This window comes from Danio aesculapii, chromosome 17 (genome assembly GCF_903798145.1).
Source record: "Danio aesculapii chromosome 17, fDanAes4.1, whole genome shotgun sequence".
NCBI lineage: Eukaryota > Metazoa > Chordata > Actinopteri > Cypriniformes > Danionidae > Danio > Danio aesculapii.
The window spans coordinates 27,055,835-27,079,069 of NC_079451.1; the positions used below are offsets into that span (position 1 = coordinate 27,055,835).

The 23,235-nt window shown below is 36.5% G+C and overlaps 1 protein-coding gene across 1 annotated transcript in view; it reads right to left on the minus strand.

The window, feature by feature from the left end:
* Positions 1-23,235, minus strand: part of LOC130244908 (potassium voltage-gated channel subfamily H member 1-like) — an 82,026-nt gene that overhangs the window by 22,157 nt on the left and 36,634 nt on the right. Inside the window, 2 exon segments of the mRNA XM_056477483.1 lie at positions 5,809-6,061; positions 9,891-10,090. Of these exon segments, the coding sequence (XP_056333458.1) occupies positions 5,809-6,061; positions 9,891-10,090 (453 nt within the window).

Genomic DNA, 23,235 nt, shown 5'->3' on the forward strand with positions numbered 1-23,235 from the left:
TGAACTATAGCAGCAGACCGTTGTATATTGCGTCTTTTCCGAAGAAAACGGTCAAACTACTTACTCTACAAACAAGTGTTTGCTTGACAAAACAAAGTAGAATATTATAATAAGAAAATATCAGTTTGCAACACCAAGCAGCAAAATGAGCTGTTTTTAACATCTTAAAAAGAATGGAAGTGAATGAGACCGGAAGTCTCGAGCCAAAATGATTCAAATGGCTGTGCCCACTCGTACGCGGAGAATAAGGTGAATAAATATGTTTGAATATAGAAGTCTACTTGAGCAATACACTGCTTTTGTTGTGCTTCAAAATACAACATTTAAATATGTTTGCAAAAAAAGCCTATTGCACAATGCTGTGATGTTATGTAGTTTCAAAATACAACATATTAATCTTTAAATATAGAAAAAGCCAACATAAGTGTCTTAAAGAGCAAAAATACAACATATGGGCTCTTATATTGCTGTTGTGTCAAGTCATATCTCTCCGGGCCCTCATTTGGGATGTTTTTCATGAACTGGCAAATGAATTGAATAGCCCTGCTGTATACACTGTAAAAAAAATTATTTTATGTTTTGTAACATTAAAGATGTAAAATGACGGCTGTTAAATTACAGAAATTTACCGAAAACTAACAGATGTTAAATTACAGGAATTTACCGTAAAAGAACAGCCGTTAAATTACAGAAATTTACCGCAAAATAACAGCCGTTAAATTACAGGAATTTACTGTAAAATAACAGCCGTTAAATAACAGGAATTTACCATAAAATAACAGATGTTAAATTGCTGAAATTTATAGTAAAATAACAGACGTTACATTACAGAAATGTCCTTAAATTTGAATTTCCGGTAAATTTCTGTAATTTAACATCCTTTATTTTACAGTAAATTTCTGTAATTTAACGGCAGCTGGAGTGCCAAAAAAATAACGTAAAATAAAATTTTTTTACAGTGTATTTGACAGAAATACAGTTTTATTACAATTTAGATCAAGTAAATGCAGCCTCACACCCTCACATAAAGATGAAATGGTTCTTCATTGACACTGATGTTCTTTGAAGAACCTTCAACGTATATGGAACCTTTTCATTCCACAAAAGATTCTTAATACTGGAAAACCTGTTCTTTAGATTATTAATTTGTTCTTTAAGTTGTTTTTGTCTTTAAGAGTGTAGGGAACATTATTTTTCATTGCAAGTATCACATACAACACAATTGTGAAAATAGATCACAAAAATACTATAGTATGCATGCCAGGCCAGTAGTTTGGTGATGTTACTTTGGACTTTGTTACTATGCACATGAGCTCCTGTAGTCCACTAATGTTATTTTAGTTATCAAGTATGGAATGATAACCGGTTTCAAGGTTTGCCACGGTTTGGAAAGGTCAAGGTTTTAAAACCGCCAAAGTATTCTGTTATACTGTTCCTAGGGTAAATGTATGTTTTTTTATTTAGTTTTTTAGGGCAACAATATCTCCACCAGGAAATGCACCTCTACATCAAAAGCTGATGATGATCAAAAGCTAAATGTTTTTTTAAATAAAATATATTGTGTTAAATGGCGGGAAAAAAGTTGTTTTTTACCCAGATATTTAAAAAGAACTTATTTTGTAGCAGTAATCACAATACCGTGATACCATGAAACCGGGATATTTTTATCCATGGTTATCAGACCGCCACAATCTTATACCAGCCCATGCCTATTATCAACTACCATGCCTATAAACTAAACAAATAATACACTTACATATGGAATCGATGTTTCTGGATTTTACACAAAGATAACTCTTTTTTTTTACTTGCACTTACTTAATAACTATTTTTAAAAGTTTGCATTTTCAAACCCCGCAGGACAGCACTATCATTCATACTATTTAATTTCTGGATAAACTCCCCTTAAAAAGGTACCTCACCCAAAAATAAAAATTTATTTATTATTAAGTGTTTCAGTCCAGTTAGGGTTTTTGTATGAACACTAAAGAAGATATTTTGAAGAATGTTAGAAACTGGTAACCTCTGACACCCAGAGAAAAAAAAAAACAATTACTATCGAAGCCAATGGGCCTTTTTTTGTTCAAAAAAGAAAACAAGTGAAGGTTATTAAATTATAATTGAATTTTCAGTTTTGGGTTAATTAACTATATTTATCAGGGGTCGCCACAGAGATATGAACTGCCAATTACTCTGATATATGTTTTATGTGTTGGATGCCCTTCCAGCTGCAAACCAGCACTGAGAATCACTGAGACAATCTCTCATTCACACACACTCCTACACTATGGCCAGTTTTGTTTTAATTCACCTATACCGCATGTCTTTGGACACTGGGGGAAACTGGAGCACCCGGAGAACTCCACACATGTTTAATGAAGAATAAACGGCAGCAATAAGGGTGATGTCACCGCTCTCTTGACTGTGATTTTCGGTGAAAGTGAAGAGAGAATCAGTAATGTGTGCAGTGGTGTCATTACAGATCTGCAGGTCACAGTATGCTATTGAGTAGTCAGAGACACGTACATTGACCTCTGACACAAAAGTGGTCAAATCAATAAACCTTTTTTCTGGCTTCATTGTGTGTGTGTGTGTGTGTGTGTGTGTGTGTGTGTGTACATTTAAGAAGCAAAAGAGAAAATTTGTGGCCTTTCAGGCTGATCCTAAATCAGTTTAACAGCGGTGGCAGAGAGCCAAATTTGGCAAAGCATCGTTAGTTTGTCAACAGAGAAAAATATAGCAATTAGATGCTCAGCTCTATGGCTTCATGAGGCGAAGTAGCCTAATTCCGTGCTGTGGGACAAACAGACAGATGTTGGAAATGACAAATGCTGCATCTACAAGTCACATGTCTGACCTCAGATCGATGTTTGCCTTTTTATTCTTTTCTTATTTATCTAAACTAAGAAAATTATGAAGTGATAGAAACCTTTCTGCAGTTTTGTCCAGCATGACCAAAACACACTCTTAAAGACCACATACACTCTTGAAGATGAAGCTTCCAAAAAATGATAAAGCATTCTTTTAAGAACCATGTGTTAATAGATGAGCTTTACAATGAGGCCAAGGGTGTAGATTTGCTTTTGATATTGGTGCGGATCCAATTTGAAACCAACCAAACTGTAAAATTTAAATGTAACTTTACATTTAAAAACTAAAGTTAAAGGAATGTCTGACAAAAAGGTAGCTTAATAAAGACTTCTGTTTACTGAGGGCTTATTTGTGCATAATCACTTGCCACCGCATCTGAACACATTTTTTGCAAGTATAATATTGCCATTTATGCACTTTAAGCTAAAAGAAGACTTTACATGTCTGTGTTCTTTTCCTTCTCTGACTACGCAAACAGAACAGCACATGTTTTATTTCGCACTTTAAAAAAAACTTTAATAAATCAATAAATAAATCAAATAGAATTAGTAATAAAAACAACATTAAATCAAGCATGTCTTATGGTGCAAAAGTAAAACATAATTTTAGTTTGACAAAGAATAAATGCAGACTTCTGGAAAGGGGGAGGCATATGACACAATAACCATTTTATCTCAAATGTTGTTTTTTCATAATTGTCGTGGAGACTAATGAAACATTATTTTTATTAAATGCACATCTATGGTTACTATTATGGTGGACTTGTAGCGAACTTGACTTTAAATGACTCACTTCCATGTCTCATCTGAGTCTTGCACAGTAAGCCTGACTGGAAAATTTCCACAAAGCATTATTTTATTTTGGAGGCGACTAAATTATTAGTGGGGACAATTTAATAATCTGTGTATATTGGTGGGGACAGGTCCCCTCCGCCCATGCTAATTCTACACCCTTGTTCATTAGTTAATGTTAGTTAATGTCACTAACAAGAACAATCAATGAACAGTTCATTTATTACAGTATTTATTTATTATTCATATTATGTTAAAATTAGTTAATAAACAAAGACGGTCACAAGCCTTTTTCACACAGTGATACCTGTAAATATCCAGAAAATATTCAGAACGACTTAATTTGCAAAAGCGCTGTTAATTTTTTCCGACAAAGACTGTTCACACATCTCAAGGTATTCCAAAATACCAGTAAATTCTGACATCATAACCAGAAATGACCTCTTGACACCTGTTCTAAACCTTTTGATAATACGAGTTCGAATCTAGTTAATGATATGTATATTACAATATTATATAAATATATTAAAAAAAATTTTTAGATAAATTTTGGTTATATACTGTTCTGCCACACAAATATTGAAAGCAACAATGACACTGACACCAAGCAATAATTGGTATTTAATTGGTATGGGCATGTTTTGCAGCTGTGAAAAAGTGACAAATCTGCAAAAGTGAACAGAAAGGGTCACCAGTTAAACTGTAACACCGGAGCACTCCTTCACGTGTAAGTGTGTCATGCAGCTGAAGCACAGCTTGAAGGTAAACTAACAGTTGTTTATCATAAGCATTTTATCGATAATTTTTTAGACAGCTGGCATTAAGAAGAAACACAGAAACAATATCTGACAAACAACTAGCAGCTAAATGGGTCTGGAAAAATATTTGAAGGCTTTTTATTTTAATAGCGGATGTGAATGTGTCTGAATGTTCTGATTGGTTGGACTAGACGTCTCACGTCAGCGCCTTCTAAATGTGAACGCACTTTTTCTGGCAATTTTCCTTCTGTGTTCACACAGAGCAGCATTCCGGCAAATTACCGGTAATGTTACAACATCTCTTTCCGGAACGAATTTACCAGTATTTTCAAAAAGGGCCTGTTTTTTTCCAGTAATTGCCGGTAATTTACCAGAAAGGTCTGTATGTGTGAAAGGGGCTATTGATAGTTTATTAACTCACATTGCATAAACATTATGTTAACAAGCACAACATTGGATTTTAATAAATTATGATAAATAAATGCTGTAAAAGGATTATTCATTGTTATCATGGTACCTTTTTGTAAAGTGTGACCATTTCTTTTCTTAGAAAGTATGAATTACATTTTATTAATCTAAATATCTTTTAGTATAACATGCAATTTAAAGATTCCATGAGAAATGGAGCCATTATGTTGAACAATTACTTTTAAAGAACCTTCATAATTTTGAATAGCTGTAGAAATTACACCATACATAATTGATTAACTTGTTCTTTATTACTTTATAGAGGAATAGACCTTCACGGTCCATTCATTGTGTGAAAAGAAAAAAGTGTTTTTGAACTGAAGTCAAAAGAAGTCTACAGTAAGCAGTCTGGAATGCTTCCAAGTGAATTATTGCCAGAAAAGTATGAACTGATACTTACAGAGAATCCTAAAACACGCTTTAGTTGAATAACTTTTCAGATATCTCTTTATTGTTACTTTTTATCATCAGCTTAGGCCATATTTTGCATTTTTAAACAAGCATTATGCTCACAGTATGAACTTTTTCTCTTTGTTTTATTTTATTAATGTTCTCTGAATGTCTTATGCACAGAGAAAGGGAATAACTTGGACATCTTGATCAAAGAGGGTTCAGAATATTAGAAGAAACAAAAGGGATGTACTGGACACTATAGAGGAGTGGTTCTGACACTCAGGATACATGATCACATAGAAGCTCTGTGGAGGGAAATAATCCTCCCATAGGGGACTAAACCCAAGACAGAGGGATGTCGGTGTCATTGAGTAGAGGAAAAGATCAAGCAGACGTAAGGCGTTAAAAAATAGAAACATTCAGAAAGGAATAGTCAAAGGTTACGATGCGTAAACTGAGACTAAAATCCTAACAATACAGAGAAGAAAACAAATTGACCTTGCTAATCTAGTCAGATTTGCTCTTACCCAGAATGGCGACCACCTCGTCGTCTTGAATGACCTCTAGTGATCCTGACACCACAAAACAGAGGCTGTCCACACTTTCGCCCGCATGGTAGATAAGATCACCCGGAGCGCAGTGGATGGTCTGAAACTCCATGGCCAGAGCCCGCAAACACCCGTCACTGGCCAATCGAAAAGCAGGATGTTCCTTGAAGACCTTCCTGTTCAGGTGCACGCAGATATCAGCGCGCATGTCTTTAGGACAGATCTGCAAAACCTGTAATATGAGAGAAAGAAAGAGAGAGCTGTTACAGATGCGAAGTGGTTGTTCTGATCCAACCTTACTATTTTAAAGGCACGATATGTATGATTTTGTTAAATATGAACACAGTGTTATAAATGTGACTATATACAGTAAGTGACTTAAATTATCCTTAATGTTCCAAAGAATGGTCAAATCTAGAGAAATAAGCAATTTTAACTAGTGACACAGATCATGTCCTGTGTTGGCATGCTAAACACTTTTAACATCATTTGAAGGTGTCCACATTGCTGAACAATGTATGTAAAACAATGTGAAGACTTGTGCCACCTCCTTTGCTTTTCTCCTGAACTTGAAAATATAATTGGCAGAATCGTAGAAATGCTGGATTAAGATCGTCTAGGAGGTCGAATTGAGATCGCGATCTTTTTTCGATTAATCATGCAGCTCTATCATCCATGCACATAATTTCTGCACGAGAACTGTAGGATGTCATGAAGACGAAAACTCCCATCAATCCACATTCATTCCCTGCGTCATCAAACTATGGCTTTGTTGTGAATATGGTATGGTATATGGTATAATATGGTAACTTCATTTACATTGTTTACAATGTAATGCTGTGATCACACTAGAGTTTGAGCATGCGAATTTCTGTCTTATGTCACTTCGAAAAGGGGCTAACAAAAAATTGGGATTTAACAAGATGATTGGACATTTAAAAAAGTGAGTGATTGGTTGATATTTTTAATTTCTGCACAGAGAGATCACGTTTTGATCACCTATTCATCTCATGCAATCATGTAATGCGATTTTGCAGGTCACCAAGTTCACCAAGCTTGACCTTTCCAATGCAGCGAACTGTGAAACTTGTCGCACGAGCTTGCGTTTCTGGTCTGTCGCATGTGTATGAACGAAAGTCTGTGGGGCGAAAAGTGTAGTATTACCGTGGCTTAAGTCGTATAGTTATAATTTTAAAAAAATGAGTGTACAGGGTTATATACCCTATACAGGGTTAAAGGTGCCATGTTTTGATCAAATTTTCCTGGAATATTGGAAATAAAATGTGAAAATACAGGACTGCACAAAAGTCTTAGGTCACCACAAGCAAAGTTTTAATGACTGTCCATATGTCTGTTCTATTCCCTTCATTGAAAGAAAGCAGGGGAAATATGTCAACAACATTTTAAAAAACACAACTGTCAGAACCAAATGGCTTATTCTAGCAAAAGTCAGTATTTAGTGTAAAAACCTTTGCCATTAACATCATCTAACATCAACTCTTTTGAAGAGACTGTCCTAAGGTACACCTTATCTTATAGCACTTCCCCGAGTTTATATTTTGATGTATGCATCTTTAAACACATCTAATAAATGTCTAATTCTCATTCATTCCTGTGTATTTGATGACTACTATAGTCTAGTTTTTGGCTATTCTTATACATTAATAATCATCTTAGTAAATTTTCACTGACAGCCTAAACCTTTGCTTGTTTTAGCCAAGCTGTTTATTTTTAGATATCTATTAAAAGTCTATTAGACTTCTTTTAAACACACAAAAAAATGCTTGCTGGGGGAAATCCCATACTGCCTGCCTCTGCCTACTTCTGGACTGAAAAACAGTCATTATACCATTTCCAAAACATCTAATTTAATGGTGCCCTAAGACTTTTGCACAGTACTTTATTTAGTCTTTGCCTGCTGCAGGATTTATGTATATCTATTCATGCAACAGCGCCATATCCTATACGGTTACAATCTGTGTGTCAATTGGCAGCATTGCTATTTTTCCTCCAAAACTCTTCATCTTGCTCATATCAACATCTGGACATCTGTTGGCAAATATCAAGTTGTACTTGTTTTTCTGAAACCCTTCAACAGCTTCACCCACAGTATCTAGACCTGATATGAAATGTGTGCAGGTCTATTCATAGCAGATCTACACTATAGATTTTTGTTGCGAGGACAAATTGTCACTCACATGTGATCACAGCAATAGCAAAATAACAATGATCCGATCAATTCCCTATGGATAAAATCAAGGCTCAATCCCAATTACTCATCCTTACCCCTACCCCTCATTTTGCACATTCACGTGAAGGGGTAGGGGTCCCAATTCTCTTTAGCTTGAAGGCGTAGGGCTATGGGAATAGATAGCCCTCGAAAGAGAGATTTTTCAGGACTACACTCGAAACTATGGGGTACGAAAATTTCCCAGAATGCACCATCTACAACGGCAGCATAGCTGCACACGGAAGTCAGGAGATGCACAAATTAGTTTTTTTTTTTTTTGTTATTATTATGAATTTTTACAACAAACAAGTGTATGTTTTAATACACTCATAATCGCATTCGTGTTTTACCGTCATGCTTTAAAACAGAAAACGCTAAAATAAAGCTAAAATATAGAATATATCTACAATCCCTAATAATAACTCCTTTATAGCAGTCCCAAAATATTCTGTCACTTGATGACACTCGAATACCCTGTCAGAAAAGTCTAGTGGCTGGTAATGAGCTTTTTACAGTCTCTGGTATAATGTTTATGTGGTTTTTGTGTTTACATAGATAAACATGGCCACGGTGTAAATGCACACACTCAAAATTTTTATAATTATTTTTATTTTGCTTGTTCAAACTAATTTAAAATGAGCTGACACAACACAATTCTTGATATTTCATTGGGACAACTTAATTTTTTATGTTCAATCCACATAAATTTGTTAAAAGTGTTAAGTTAACTCAAGCAATTTGTGTTTGGACAACATGAATGAATTGTGTGGAACCCTGCATTTTTTTACAGTGAAGTACAGTTATGATCTTATTGCCACATTATATCATCATGATAACATGATATCGTTGCCTTCAGTGATTTTCTGAAGATAAATACCAAAAAATAACACAACTGGAATAACTACAGCAGTCGCGATCGTCTGATCTCATATGAGGCAAGAGCTCACAATGACATATGATGACGTGTGCAGGTGTTGTAGTGCAGTCCCATTTCCTAGGGGTACATTTTGAAGCCCTCTCCCTTTACACTCTGTTTCAAGGGCCAAGGTGAGAGGGAAGGGGTGGGGGTACAAAAATAAAATTGGGATTGGGCCCAAGTCTCGTTCTCTAGTTTTTTAAGCATTAGCTTCCATTTCTTGCTAACTTTAACAGTTCTTTGTAGTGAATGTATTGCTTAAAAACATCTTATATTAATGTTTTTGCAAGCCAGGGGGCATCATTAAATACATTTAATGCTTATCTGAAAAAAAAAGAGTTAATTGTAATAAATCAGCATATGAAACTGACATCGCTAATCATATTTCTTTCCTACTAAAAACAAGTGCGTATTTACTGTCATGCCAATGAAGCATGCTAGAAGGCTGACACAGACAGACAGAGGTAAAAGACACACATGCCGGCTGGTGTAGATGTGTGCATCTGAGCGCGTTAGCGTGTGACTTGTCCCCGAGCTGCCATTCCCAGCAGCCCCTCACTTTTCCAGAGCATCTCCTTTCCTGCATGTGGTTGTCACCGAGACATAGAGACATGGCTCTGGGGAGAACAGTGTGAGTCTGTGTGTGATGAGACGGCTAAATCACCAAACAGAGGAGACAGCTGGAGCATTCTGACAATGTCCGCCCAACGGGGACATCATATCCACAGAGTCATGCTGTTCCCCCCCCTGTGGATAGAGTCTAAACGACAGGACGAGTCTAAACACACCGCGTGAGGATGCATCTCGCTAAAGAATCACACCAATGTTTAAAAATACTTAGCCAGAGACACTCGCACACATACACATAAAAACATAGGACAGCTGCATGCTGGGTAATTGGAGTTGAGCTTTCACCTTTTCAGTATCGATGCCATGGGACATTGACCAGGTGGAGGCGATGTAATCCATAACCCTCTCACTTAGGCCTTTGGGAACCTGGTAGAGTTTGAGGAAATCCCGCACGCTGTTCAGCATCTCATGATAGCGGTTGGTGTTGGCGTACATTTGCTGGAAGATGGTCGTCACGTTACCAAAGATGGTGGCGTAGAGGAGAGCTGTAGGAGAAAGAAAGAGGAGTTCACTATTGGGATTAAGTGCTAATACAAGCATGTAATTGAAAAAGGACTGATATACAGTGATTCCTCGTTATACGTGGGAGTTACATTCTAAAAATAACCTGCAATAGACAAAATCCACAAAGTAGTCTGTTTTATTTTTTACAATTATTATAGATGTTTTAAGGTTGTAAGACCCCTCACTACACACTTTATACACTTTTCTCAGACAGGCGTTAACATTTTCACAGTTTTCTCTTTTGTTTAAGGACTGAGTGTTCAAATCTTCATGAAAAATAAGTCCAGTATTATAGAATGAAACCATTTGATTTTCATATATTTATTTATAATGGCGTCCTACAGCCGCGTAACTTCTAACTTCCTTTAGCACAGTGGTTCTCAAAGACGTTCTCAATGACGGGGACTCGCTTAGGGATTTCCAAAAATCCTATTAATTTTATTGAACTACTAGAATTACCATATTTTATCCGTAACAAACAGAAGAAAAAAATAGTAGTTACTAGTTACATAAAAAAAACAGCATGCAAATAAAAAGCCATCAGCCTTCCAATTTTTTGCGATCCCATGGGTGATTTTGTACTATTAAAGACACTGCACACTGATGTTAAGGTACCAGGTTAAACTTTCTGACATCTTTACGGCACTCATGTACGTTAAACATAAATACAGGCCACAACTGAACATGGAGGATGGTCTCCGAGTGGCGTTCTTCAAAATTAAATGATAAATAGACTTGGGTGTATTTGGTATATGTGCGCCGGTGTGTCAGAACCCAATGGTGTGTATTTATAACCACCTCATATTGGGGGTCATGAATCATTAGCATTGTAATTTTGGGGGCTGTGGGCTGAAAAGTTTGAGAACCCCAGCATTTCAGAGTCACACTGCTAGCGATCAAAGATTTGTCAGTTTGGCAAGCTGAACCCTTTCTGTTCTGTACAGGAGACACGGCATGAAGGAGATTGATTGACTGGTCATCAACAAAAATCGAAACGTTTTATAAATGGCTTCATTCCATATTAAAGACAACAAAGCATGCAAAGCTTATCATGATTACTGGATGACAGTAAGTTTTGTTTATGCATCAATACAGCAAAGATTAGGATTGTGCGATAAGTATTCATCAGTATTGAATAAAATCAAGAAATCAGTTTTGTCAACTCAGCTCAATAGACCACACAGCTGACACTTCTAACTGCTGGTGGTTCTCTTTATTGTCTAGGCAAAATGCTGTAGACACTGAACAGTCAAATGTGTCATTGGAGAAGCTCTAACTAAACATCACTGATTCAGTCAACCGTTTTAGACCTCCAAATGTCAAAATGGCTGTATTTCATGCATTGGTCTGGTCCAGCAGTTAAAAGCTCAAGACTATATTGTAAATAAAGCATTCAGTATCAGACACACTTTAACTATTAGTAGGGCCAGATGGAATCTAAGGACATTTTTTGCTATTTCTGCATAGAATTTTGTACAAGATCTGTAGATTTATGCGGAATAATTTTGGGAGTATGATAACTAAAACCTTAATATATGAACTAAAAAGTAACACCTTTTTAACTTGTATTTAATGTTTACAACGCAAATCCAATTAGATCCACTTTATTTGGTAAACAAAGCAAGTCTTCTATAAAATGTATCTACTAATAGACTGAAAATATTACTTTACAAACTGTATTGTGAATAGATTATATTAACATTTTCATATTAGTCAATAATCATACTGAAATTCATTTAAAAACTGAATAAATATAAATTTACACACATTTAGAAAAGTAAATAAACGGAATCAATGATGGGCTAAAAATCTGCGGAATTCTGCGGTCGCAGATTCTGTGTGGGCCTAGCTATTAGCATAGCTAGATGGAAAGGTTTTACCAGCTCCAGTGAAGAGAGAGAGAGATGTGGTGATGATGATAGATGACAGAGTGAATTGTAAATGAGTGAAAGCACAGAACAGAAAGAAGATAATTCAATAAAGGCGAGTGATTGTCTCTTTTAAACTGATTTAGTCGACCTGTAATGGCTCTGCACACAGAAGAAAATCAAATTACGCTTGTATGGACTCAAGGTGTGTGTATGTGTGTGAATCCCCTCCTAAATACCTTCAGACAAGAAATATAATCTGCCATTACTCTCATGTCTGTCTTATGATCTAATATAACAATGTTCTGTCAACATTATTGTTTTCAACAGTGTTATTATTTCAGTCTTTCTTTGGAACACAGAGTCAATCTTTATGTTAAAGGTGAAAATATCAAATTCAGATACCCCATAGGAGTGAAGCGACATTCTGTAGCAGATCATAGACTCAAACACTTTTATAATCATCATTTGACACATGTCATGATATAAATGCATGCTTATGACAACTGTCATTAAGTGTCATTTGCTCAGTCATTTTAAATGCTAAGGGGACATTGTTTGAGTCATCAACAGCATGTTAAATCCATGTTAAAAACGCGACACGTGCTGCTTTGTTTACGGATTTAAATGCTGTTCCTACCCATGTGTGATGGTCAAGTTTCAGAATAGTTAAGTTTTTTTTTACTGTGTGGATTAATTCTGAATGTGTGTCATGGTTAAGAATAGAGTAATATGCTGGCGTTAAACTGCATAGCTAATGCACTCCTGCATTGGGCTCACACACACACTCTGCACTCTGACTACTTCAAAATTGTTGATAAACCATGGTGGGCATTGCTCTCTGTCTCAAGCTGAACACAGTCGACCAATCGCAATAGTTTGGGTCATCGGATCAATCAGCGCAGCTTAACCTCATGCCAAGTAGGAGTTTGGGAACAAATGAATCGCTTAACGAATCATATGGGAGTCGCTAGGATACTATGGTATAAATGCATATTATAAGACAATGAAAGGGTTTTTTGACCCTGCATGCATATCAGCATGTTGTTGGAGACCCCCAAAACCAAAAATATGACCTTTTTTAATGCATAACAGGGGCTCTTTAATACTTGATGAAAACTGATATCTAATAGTCATCTTAACAGGTATAAGCAACACAGGCTCATTCTGAAAATGTAGTCCCATGGGCGTTTCAGGAGACCGGCAGTTATGTAGCCGGGGGTACATATGGCTGCATTTCATTTTTTTAAACGAATGCTACGGGGCGGTATGATGCCGTTCCTGTTCGCGCTTACCGGCTGACCGCTTACCCTGTATGGAGGGCTTTCCCGCTGCAACCAGTTTGTCCAGTTAGCTTGTAGTGTACGTCGGCAGACTTGAGACGCAGAGAGGAGATGGAGATGAAGATGACCATGACGACGACGATGGGTTTCGAGTCCGGGGAAGAGCGGGTCCAGAAATCGGGTAAGACAAAAACAGAATCCAAAAAATAAAATGAACGAGTGAAAAACAGGGTGAGAATGTGGTAAAATCCGAAAAGGTGGTAAAAATCAGACGAGGGCTTTTCTTTTTCTGGACGGCTTTTGTAAATTGTTGGTTGTGTTTAGGGAAGTAAGTGGGTGGGCGGGTCAATCGATAAAATTGGTTGGGTTTAGGGAAGGAGGATGGTGGGTCACACATCGGCCCCTCGTGGATTTGCGAAAACAAAAACTGCAAAAAAATGTACCTCCCGGGACGTATTTCGCGGTCTCCAGAATTGTCCATGAGACTACATTTTCAGAATGAGCCTGGGTTGGGTATAAAAGTCATTTAAAGTTTGTGTACATTTCCACATTTTTTCAAATGTTTACGATAAAGCTTCACAGTTTTGGTGACAATCCAAATTCTGAGACCCCAACCATTAATATAAGAGCATAAGACTCTTATATGTACTATATGTGTGTGCGTGTGTATAAGAGTGGTGATGTATAAATATGCAGTTTGACAGTCTTTGCTGATCTGGGGACAGATTTGGCTCCAGGGTGACATGAACGTGGAATGGAGCTGACAGGCACTATCCTGCTGAACACACACACACAGACACACACGCAGACAAAGACACTCAATGTAGACGTCCTGACATGACACGCACAGGACACAGACACGTCCAGATGTATCAATGTGTGTGGGGGGTCATAGTGTGGGCGTTTGTTCAGAGTTTAGCTTTAACTGTTTTCACGGTTCAATCCAGACTGTCTCGTTGCATCAAACACACACACTTGCTCACATCTGTTTTTCATTACAGAGACAGATGAATGTTCATTAACAACTGAACAAATAAGAGAGCCCAGCAGCTCATTAAACACCCTGATGTACACTCTTTAATCGTGCAAGACACCGCTGAGCGTGTCAGTTGTTTGATTTTTGAGATTGTACATTGTCTTGGAAGTTATTGAACACATGGTAATATTTTAGATGACATTTTAAAATGCTATTATAAAATACACAATGACATGAAACACATGATGTCACAATCACCAGCGATCTAATCCAGATCGCTGGCAAACACACAAATCGCTAAAGGACTACAAATCCACCGGTATATGAACTACAAGTTCCACTCATGCACCGCTTACACGCACCTGTTCCTCATAGGTTAGATTACACACACTCACGGCTGGGAGCTGCTCATGAACTGATTAGAGGGACTTTATAAACAGCGCACACACACTTCAGTGCTGAGTCTTGTTATACTGTCTTTGTGGACATTACAATGCATTTCTCTTGCGTTGCTTTGCTGTGTTTTGACCTTCTCGTTGTTTGTTTGTTTATGTTGTCTGCTGCCTGCCTGTACTGACCACTTGCCTAATATTTGACTACAATTCTGGATTTCCTGTATAAATCTGTTTGCCTCTGTGTTGACCGTTGCTTGCCTGACCATTCTCTGTTCAATGAACCCTGCATTTGGATCCGCACTCCTTTGTCAGCGTCCCACTTCACATTACACATGACATGTATCATTTTTGTCTTGTCAAATTCAATTTAAATAGTGATTTTATACAGTATGTCTATACACAGAAAGCTAACAAACACACGTAAAGTGTTTAATTTTTCAAACTAATTTGAAATAAAATGTAAGAATATGGGTGAAATAATGTTCCAGTCACTCAACTTTAAACTTCGTTGGCTTCTTGAAAACCCCTTTGATCGTTGACTCATTTACAGTATGTATTACTGTATTTACAGTACCTGTCAAAAATTTGGGGTCAGTTTTTTTAAAGAAAAATATTCTGTTCATCAAGGCGGCATTTATGAAATGTAAAACAATTGATAAATTGTACATTGTTTATTAAAATTTTAAATAACTTGCTTTCTTATTGTATGTAGTTTAAATGAAATTATTACTCCTTAATAATAATAATAATTAGTGTGATTTTTGAAGGATCATGAGACTGGAGTAATGAAGCAGAAAATTCATCATTAAATAATAAACTACATTTGCAGTTATTTTATAGAGCAATAACATTTTACAATTGAACAATTTGTACTGTATTTTGATGAAATAAATACAGCCTTGGTGAGCAGGAGAAGCTTATATTAAAACATAAAAAAAATCCTACTGACCTCAAACTTTTGACCAGAAGTGTACACCAAAAAAAATTGAAACTATTTTCGCCCAGGAAAAGTTCCAGTACATTTTATAATCACAGGAAGCAGAAAGTAACTTTGAATTTATTTTTTAAGTAGAAATCCTGATATGTGACTCCACCAGCCTCACATCCCACAGGTATAATTGTAGGAATAGCCAAAGAATACACCTTTTTTATTTAATGCCAGAAATCAGAATATAAAGTAAAGATCTTCTTCCATGGATCATTTTGTAAACATCCTGTAAATCAATGAAAACTTTTCATTATTATTATATATTGCTAAGAACTTAATTTGGACAATGTTAATTTTCTCAATATTTAAAGTCTCAGCTGGGCCAGTTGGCATTTCTATGTGGAGTTTCTATGTTCTACCCGTGCTGGTGTGGGTTTCCTTCAGGTGATCCGGTCTCCCCCACAGTCCAAAGACATGTACTATAGGTGAATTGAATAAACTAAATTTGCCATAGTGTCTGAGTGTGTGTGTGTGTGTGTGTGTGTGTGTGTGTGTGTGTGTGTGTGTGTGTGTGTGTGTGTGTGTGTGTGTGTGTGTGTGTGTGTGTGTGAATGTGAGAGTGTATAGGTGTTTCCCACAATAAAAAATACTTGATGCCTTAAATTTTTAAGCTGAATCAAATTAACCTTATGAGTCTATTGAACTCATATTATGTTAACCTGACTTAAAACAACTTGTGTAACTTATACAAGTTAGAACATGATTAACTTAGTTTAATATGTTACAATGAACTAAAATCATATGTTGTCATGAGTATTTGATCATAGAATTTTTTACAGTGCAGTAATGGGTCTACGGCTGGAAGGTCATCCACTGCTTAAAACATATGCTGGAATTGTTGGCGGTTCATTTCACTGTGACGACCCCTGATAAATAAGGGACTAAGCTGAAGAAAAATTAAAGAATGAATGGATGAATGTTTCAGATCAACTGATTAATCTAAAGAATATTTCAGACTCAAACTGAAAAGAAAATTTGACCCATGCAGTAGGCACGGCTACTTAAGTAATGAATTACGTAATTAAGTGATGAGTTTTCATTCAATTTTATTAAAACAATGTCCAGAATATTCATCACAAAATCAGCTATTATGTTTTAAACATGAGCTGTAGATTGAAATTTTAGGGTGAACTGTCCTATTAAAGGTTCAAGTTGTCATTGCCAATTGAAAAAAGAAGAAATCTGTATTTTTTCTGTCTACTATCTCGTGCCGGTCTCATGCTGATACAAACACTTTTCTCCATCACTTTTTAAAACATGACATTTTCTCTAACCCTTCACCATAACAAAGAAAACTGTGACTGAAAAGGTTACTGACCACTAAAAGTGTGACTGACGCATTAAAATTCCACCATCCACTTTCTGTCTCCTCTCTCCTTCACACTCTCATTTGCTGTTCTCCTTAGCACAGCTGAAGTTGAGGTTTCATGAATTTAACATCTTTTCTAAAAATAGTCCCATTTGGGTTATTCTGTTCCTCCTGAAGTACACAACAACTCAAAGGAGGAAATGGCATAAAGAGCATGTGATTTAAAGAGGAAACAATAGCAGAGAAACACCGTAATCTTATTTGCCTTTATATGAGCCTTAAATCCACCAAACTACCCGTGTTTGTGCATTCTGTGTGCTGTTTACGACATGCATGTGCAAGTTCAAGTCATTAGAAAATGAGAAAAAACAGCTCTGAACCCTAGAGAGACTGTACCATTGCAGGACTTATTAGCAGAAATGCATAAATTGTATGCAAAATTGTGCAGTTTTTACACCTGCTCTGTTCATTAGAAAAGTACTGTGGCAATTGTCTCAGCATGACACATTCATAACATTGCATCGGTAAAAGATGCGCACATCACGCGTCCGCTTGAGCTGGGATGCTGCCAGAAATAGAGAAGGAAGACAGAGAGAGAGAGAGAGAGAGAGAGAGAGAGAGCGTGGTAGAGCAAAGAAAAACATGGGGTGGAGGAGATAAGCCTGTGTTAGTGTAATTTGATTAGAGGAGGTGATTAATTGTACTGCCAGCATTATACTTGGGCTCCTACCTCCCCCTCTCTTTCTCTAATCGACCCCTTTGGTTTAACTACACAATATGCAGTACAGTCAAATCAATTAAAATGGTGAAAACTTACTGACAATAGCCTATTTATAACCTATTCAAAGTCAATTAATCTCTCGATTTAAGGAAAGTGGTTGAATTGCGTTAACAATAGTGTTGTAGTGACTGTTATGCTTTTTCAGGTATATTTTTACATAGTGTTGTCTCCCAAAAGAATAAACTAAATCAGAGTTTTCTGAAATAATTATCATTAATTGCAGTCTTATTTCCTGAACGAATCATATTTAGGTTTATAATAAATTATCCAGCATATGGTTGCTATTGGCTGTTTGCAAACATCTACTTTTACTGCTGTCAAATTCTTCATTAGTAGCTGAAGCCTGGAAGAGTTTTTAGTTGTAGATATTGTTATATGCGCTGTGAGCTCCACTGTCCATGCTCTACCTGACATAAGTCTTGCTGCCTTTTTTTTATTTATGGCTTTAGGACCAATAAATAATAAATTGACTTCTAGTTGATGATTTGATATCAGAAGTGGCTTGTGTGAAAGGCAAAGGCCTCTAGATTACACTTATTTTACCAAAATAAAATATGATCATGCCTTAATTTTTAATGATTTAATTAGGACTGTGAGGTTTGGCTTTGCTTTTGGCTTTTCTTGTCACTTAACAGAAATAATGTACAGTATAGAATATAAAGTCATGGTGCAGTAGAAAAAGGATTAATATTGTGAATGACTCCCATGATCTTGGATGAGTGCATCCATACATCTCTGCAATGACTTAAATAACCAATTAATAAAGTCATCTGGGATGGCAAAGAAAGCGTTCTTGCAGGACCCCTAGAGTTCATCAAGATTCTTTGGATTCATCTTCAATGCATCCTTCATCTTATCCCAAGCATGCTCAATAATGTTCATTTCTGGTGACTGGGCTGGCCAATCCTAGAGCAGCTTGACCTTCTTTGCTTTCAGGAACTTTGATGTGGAGGCTGAAGTATGAGAAGGAGCGCTATCCTGCTGAAGAATTTGCCTTTTCCTGTAGTTTGTAATGTAATGGGCAGCACAAATGTCTTGACACCTCAGGCTTTTAATGTTGCCATCCACTCTGCAGATCTCTCACACGCCCCCATACTAAATGTAACCCCAAACCATGACTTTTCCTTCACCAAACTTGACTGACACTGTGAGAATCTTGGGTCCATGCAGGTTCAAATAGGTCTTCTTCAGTATTAGTGATGATTGGGATGCAGTTCAACAGATGATTCATGGAAAAAATCTACCTTCTGTCACTTTTCCAAATGATCAACTAGAAGTCAAGTTATTATTTGTACTGCATCTCAGATTTGTACAACCTGTAGTTCATATTGTTGCTGTCACTACATATACAAGTGCTGTAGAAGCCTCTGCAGTTGATATTTGCATATTGAAGAGGACATTACTTTCTGACAGACTCTAAGTGGTGAACCAATCACAACAGGCTGGGTCATCTGACAATCAAAGCAGAGTATACTTTTTGAAAAGTGGCGTTTTGAGAAACCAGATTCTTGAACAACCCATTTCAGGCACTGATAGAAAAGAGATGATGCTGCAATGTATATTATTAGCAGAAAAAACTGTTACTTGTCCTTGGATGGATGTAAACATATTTTAATGCTTTCAGGTAGGTTAAGGTTGTGTGAAAATGACTAAAAAGACAAAATACAATAAGAAAAAGAAACCGACATTTACTGAATACATGAATAACTTGGACCTTACATTGACTGAAAATGCTAATGGGATAATGTGACTCTTTTTTGCTTTAATCTTTTATTTGTCATCATTGTTTATCTATTTAGTTGTTTGTTTTCTCTTATTTTACACATCAGCTCAATGTCTCACAAATATGTCCATTTAGGTGTTCTGTCTAGTAAAGGAGGGTGATTAGAAAAGAATGTCTACGTGTATATTGAAATGAGTCTGTAAAATCTTGATGCAAAAATAATAAATATATTGATAAAAAAGAAACCGATAATAGAAAATATCCCTTGCAAACAATATGCAAATTAAACAGAATTCTGAATGCAAGTATGACATCACATCAACATGTAAGCACATCCATTATCGTGACTAATAGCATCGTTTTTGTTTGTTTGTTCAGATGCACCAATTTTCCTCATTAGGTGCTGCACTCATTAATAAGAGTCACAGCCGTGTGTCTTTAATGGATAGTTTATTTGCGATAAGCTGCTATACTTCTTGTTTATACCAGGTCTGACCCCCTTTTGTCTTTAAAACAACATTAATTTTATGTTACACGGATTAAATAAGGTGCAGGAAACATTCTTCAGAGATTTTGGTCCTTATTGATGTGATGGTATCACACACTTTCTGCAGATTTGTCGTCTGCACATCCATGATATGAATCTGGCAGTTTACCACATACCAAAGGTGCTCTTGGATGAAGATCTAGTGATTGGGTAGGCCATTTGAGTCTAGTAAACTCACAGTCATGTTCAAGAGACTAGTGATGTGCTGCATTATCCTGCTGAAACAGGCATAGCTAGATGTGTACACTGAGGTCATAAGGAACAGACATGGTCAACAACAATAATTAGACTGTGGCATTTAAACAACGCTCAATTGGTACCAAAAGGCACTAAGTGAAAATCTCCCCCAGGACATTACACCACCAACAACAGCCTAAAACAACTGAGTAAAGTTAGGTTGGAAACACACATTTGTGATATTCATGCCAAATTCTGACTCAACCACCTGCAGAAATTGAGACTCATTAGATTCTGCAATATTTCCCCAATCTTTTCTTCAAGTAAGCTCATCGGCTAACCGCTACAGGGACAACACTATATATAACACTAAAAACAATGAGGCAAAGACTACACTCGCATAACAATATGCGATTTAAAAGGGTAACTACTAGTATAAAATAGCAACAACAGAAGACAGACTCCTAATAGTTTGGTTTTACACAAGCATGCAGGAATGTGACAATCAAACATAATGGCTGATTGATGTTTAAAGGAACCTATTAAATGTACAGTAATAAGCCAGTTAAGAAAGTAAGTTAAAAAGCTGTCTTTCCATGCATGCACAGGCCCTATTGAGTTAACTTAAATAAAAGTTAAACAAATTGTTGTAACCATTTTGATTGACTCTTTTTTTCACTATTAAAATGATTATTTAAGCTACATACTATATACATACTGCCAATCTCAGAGGCTGCTGGGGGGGGGGGGGGGGCACTATTAGCTAAACATAAATAATTGAATAGGATTAGACTATTAGCATCTCCCTTTAAAACGAACAAATTTGTTTAATTTTTTTTCTTTTTAAATGGGTAGTTTTCCCAAAAAATGAAAATTGTCATCATTTACTCGACATTTACTTGTTCCAAACCTTCTGTTGAATACAAAAGAATATATATTGAAGAAAGCTGGAAACCTGTAACCATTGACTTACATTGACAACATTGACAAAGTATTTATTTTTCCTTTTGTTGTGGAAGTTAATAGTTACAGGTAACTGATGTAAAAAAAAGAAATATATACTGTATATATGAATCAAAGAAACATTGACTTTCGTCGTTTCTTTGCCTACTTTCAATTTAAATTTGGGTCGAGTGTAATAGTACACCACCTTTTTTTTAGGACTACACCACTGGCTCCAACCAATTTGGCTACTGTCCTACAACTTAAAACATCAACAAGGTATTTTCACCCACAGATCTGCCACTCACTGGATATTTTTTTCCTGACGTTTCTCTTAAACCTTACAGTTGTGTGTGAAAATCCCCAATTTGTCAGCCATTTCTGAAATACTCAAAGCAGTCTGTCTGACACCAACTACAATTTCCTGTTCAGTCACTTAAATCACCTTTCTTCCTCATTCTGATGCTTGGTTTGAACTTCAGATCTTCTTGACCACATTTCTTAATGCATTAAACTGCTGACATGATTTACTGATAGATATTAAACAGCAGCTAAACGTGTGTGCCTAGAGTACTCTTTAGGAAGTAGTTCACCAAATAAAATTGTTTTAAACCTGTAAGGTTTTTTTTGTTGAACACAAAAAATGATTTTTTGAAAATTGTTGTAACGATTGAAAAACCTGTAACGAATGTCCTCCATACGATGCTGCATATGTTTTTCCTATTATGGTAAGTCAATGGTCAGAGGTTTTCAGCTTTCTTCAAATTATCTTATTTTGCGTTCAACAGAATAAACCTGAGAGTGAGTAAATAGTGAGTGAAAGTTCATTTTTGGGTGAACTATCCCTTTTTAACCCATTGTTGACTAGAACATTGTGTGGAAACACTTTGCTTTAAAGTTTTTAAGGTTCTATGTAGTTCTATAGAACCTGCTTTTAAGGTTCTATGTAGTTCTATGATGAATAAACTAGGACTGTTTATTTTCACCTTGTGATGTCCTTTGAATGGTTTAAGACAATGTGTTTCCATGAAATTTTCAGTTTATTAAGTGGTCTTAACCTCTATGTACTTGGATTTAAATGAATCATTTGGTACAATGCCAATTAATATGGACATTTAACACATTTTTATTTATATTTTTAAAAATATTTCTGTACATGATTAGATTTACAACTACACTTTTGACTCATCCCATACACCTTAAGGCTGATTTATACTTCTGTGTCAAGCGCTCGCGTATGGTCCGGCGCAGTCTTTGCATTGTCACATACCCCTCGCCGTGGCTGACACCGATGGCGACGCACACCTCTCAAAAAATGTAACTACATGTCGCAACGTCACGTAGCGCAAGCTCTTTGATTGGTCAGCTTGGTAGCGCTGACAAGCATGGGCGGTGCTGAGAGCCGTTGAGTCCTGTGAAGGAGCTCCAGATGGAAACTTTTGTTTTGTGTTTACCTTATGGTTAAACTTGTTACCGTCCGCCGGTTCTCGCCTTTGAATGAGCGAGTTTTAATTACTTGTAGCGTTCAGAAAAAACAAAACACCCGCGAAGAAACTCCATACAGAGGAACATAAAAATTTACTGCCAGCTAGCGTTTCGAAAGTGTTATTGCAGAGCAACACAAACAGCGCACAGAAGTATAAATGCATGACTACATGCAAGGCAGCCGATGTGGATCACGCCGATCACTCAACGCAGAAGTATAAATCAGCCTTTAATCGACCCTTAAACCTACCCATTCCACCAGACCTGTGCCTAATCTCACCAGTAGCCTACCTCAATAGCACTAGAAGTGTTGGGAATACAATTTGAACACAACATTGTACTCACTTTTTGATGTACAGTAAGTGCCTAGTAGTTAAGGCCACTTAATATAAAGTGGGATTCATTTGTCTATGAACTTAAAGTAAAAATGTGTTTGTTGCCTCTGTTATTGAGGTTTTGTTGAAGATCAAAAAGTTCATTTTTTGATTACCTCTGCAAAAAGGGAGGGATGAAAGAGGGGAGGAGGAAAAGAAAGTATATCTGATCTGATGAAACGAGTCCTTGTCAAAAGATTCCCTGTGGCTGTGACTCTATTACAGGAACATGTGACAGAATATTTAATATCGTGACATCTCAGCTTCCAATTGAACTT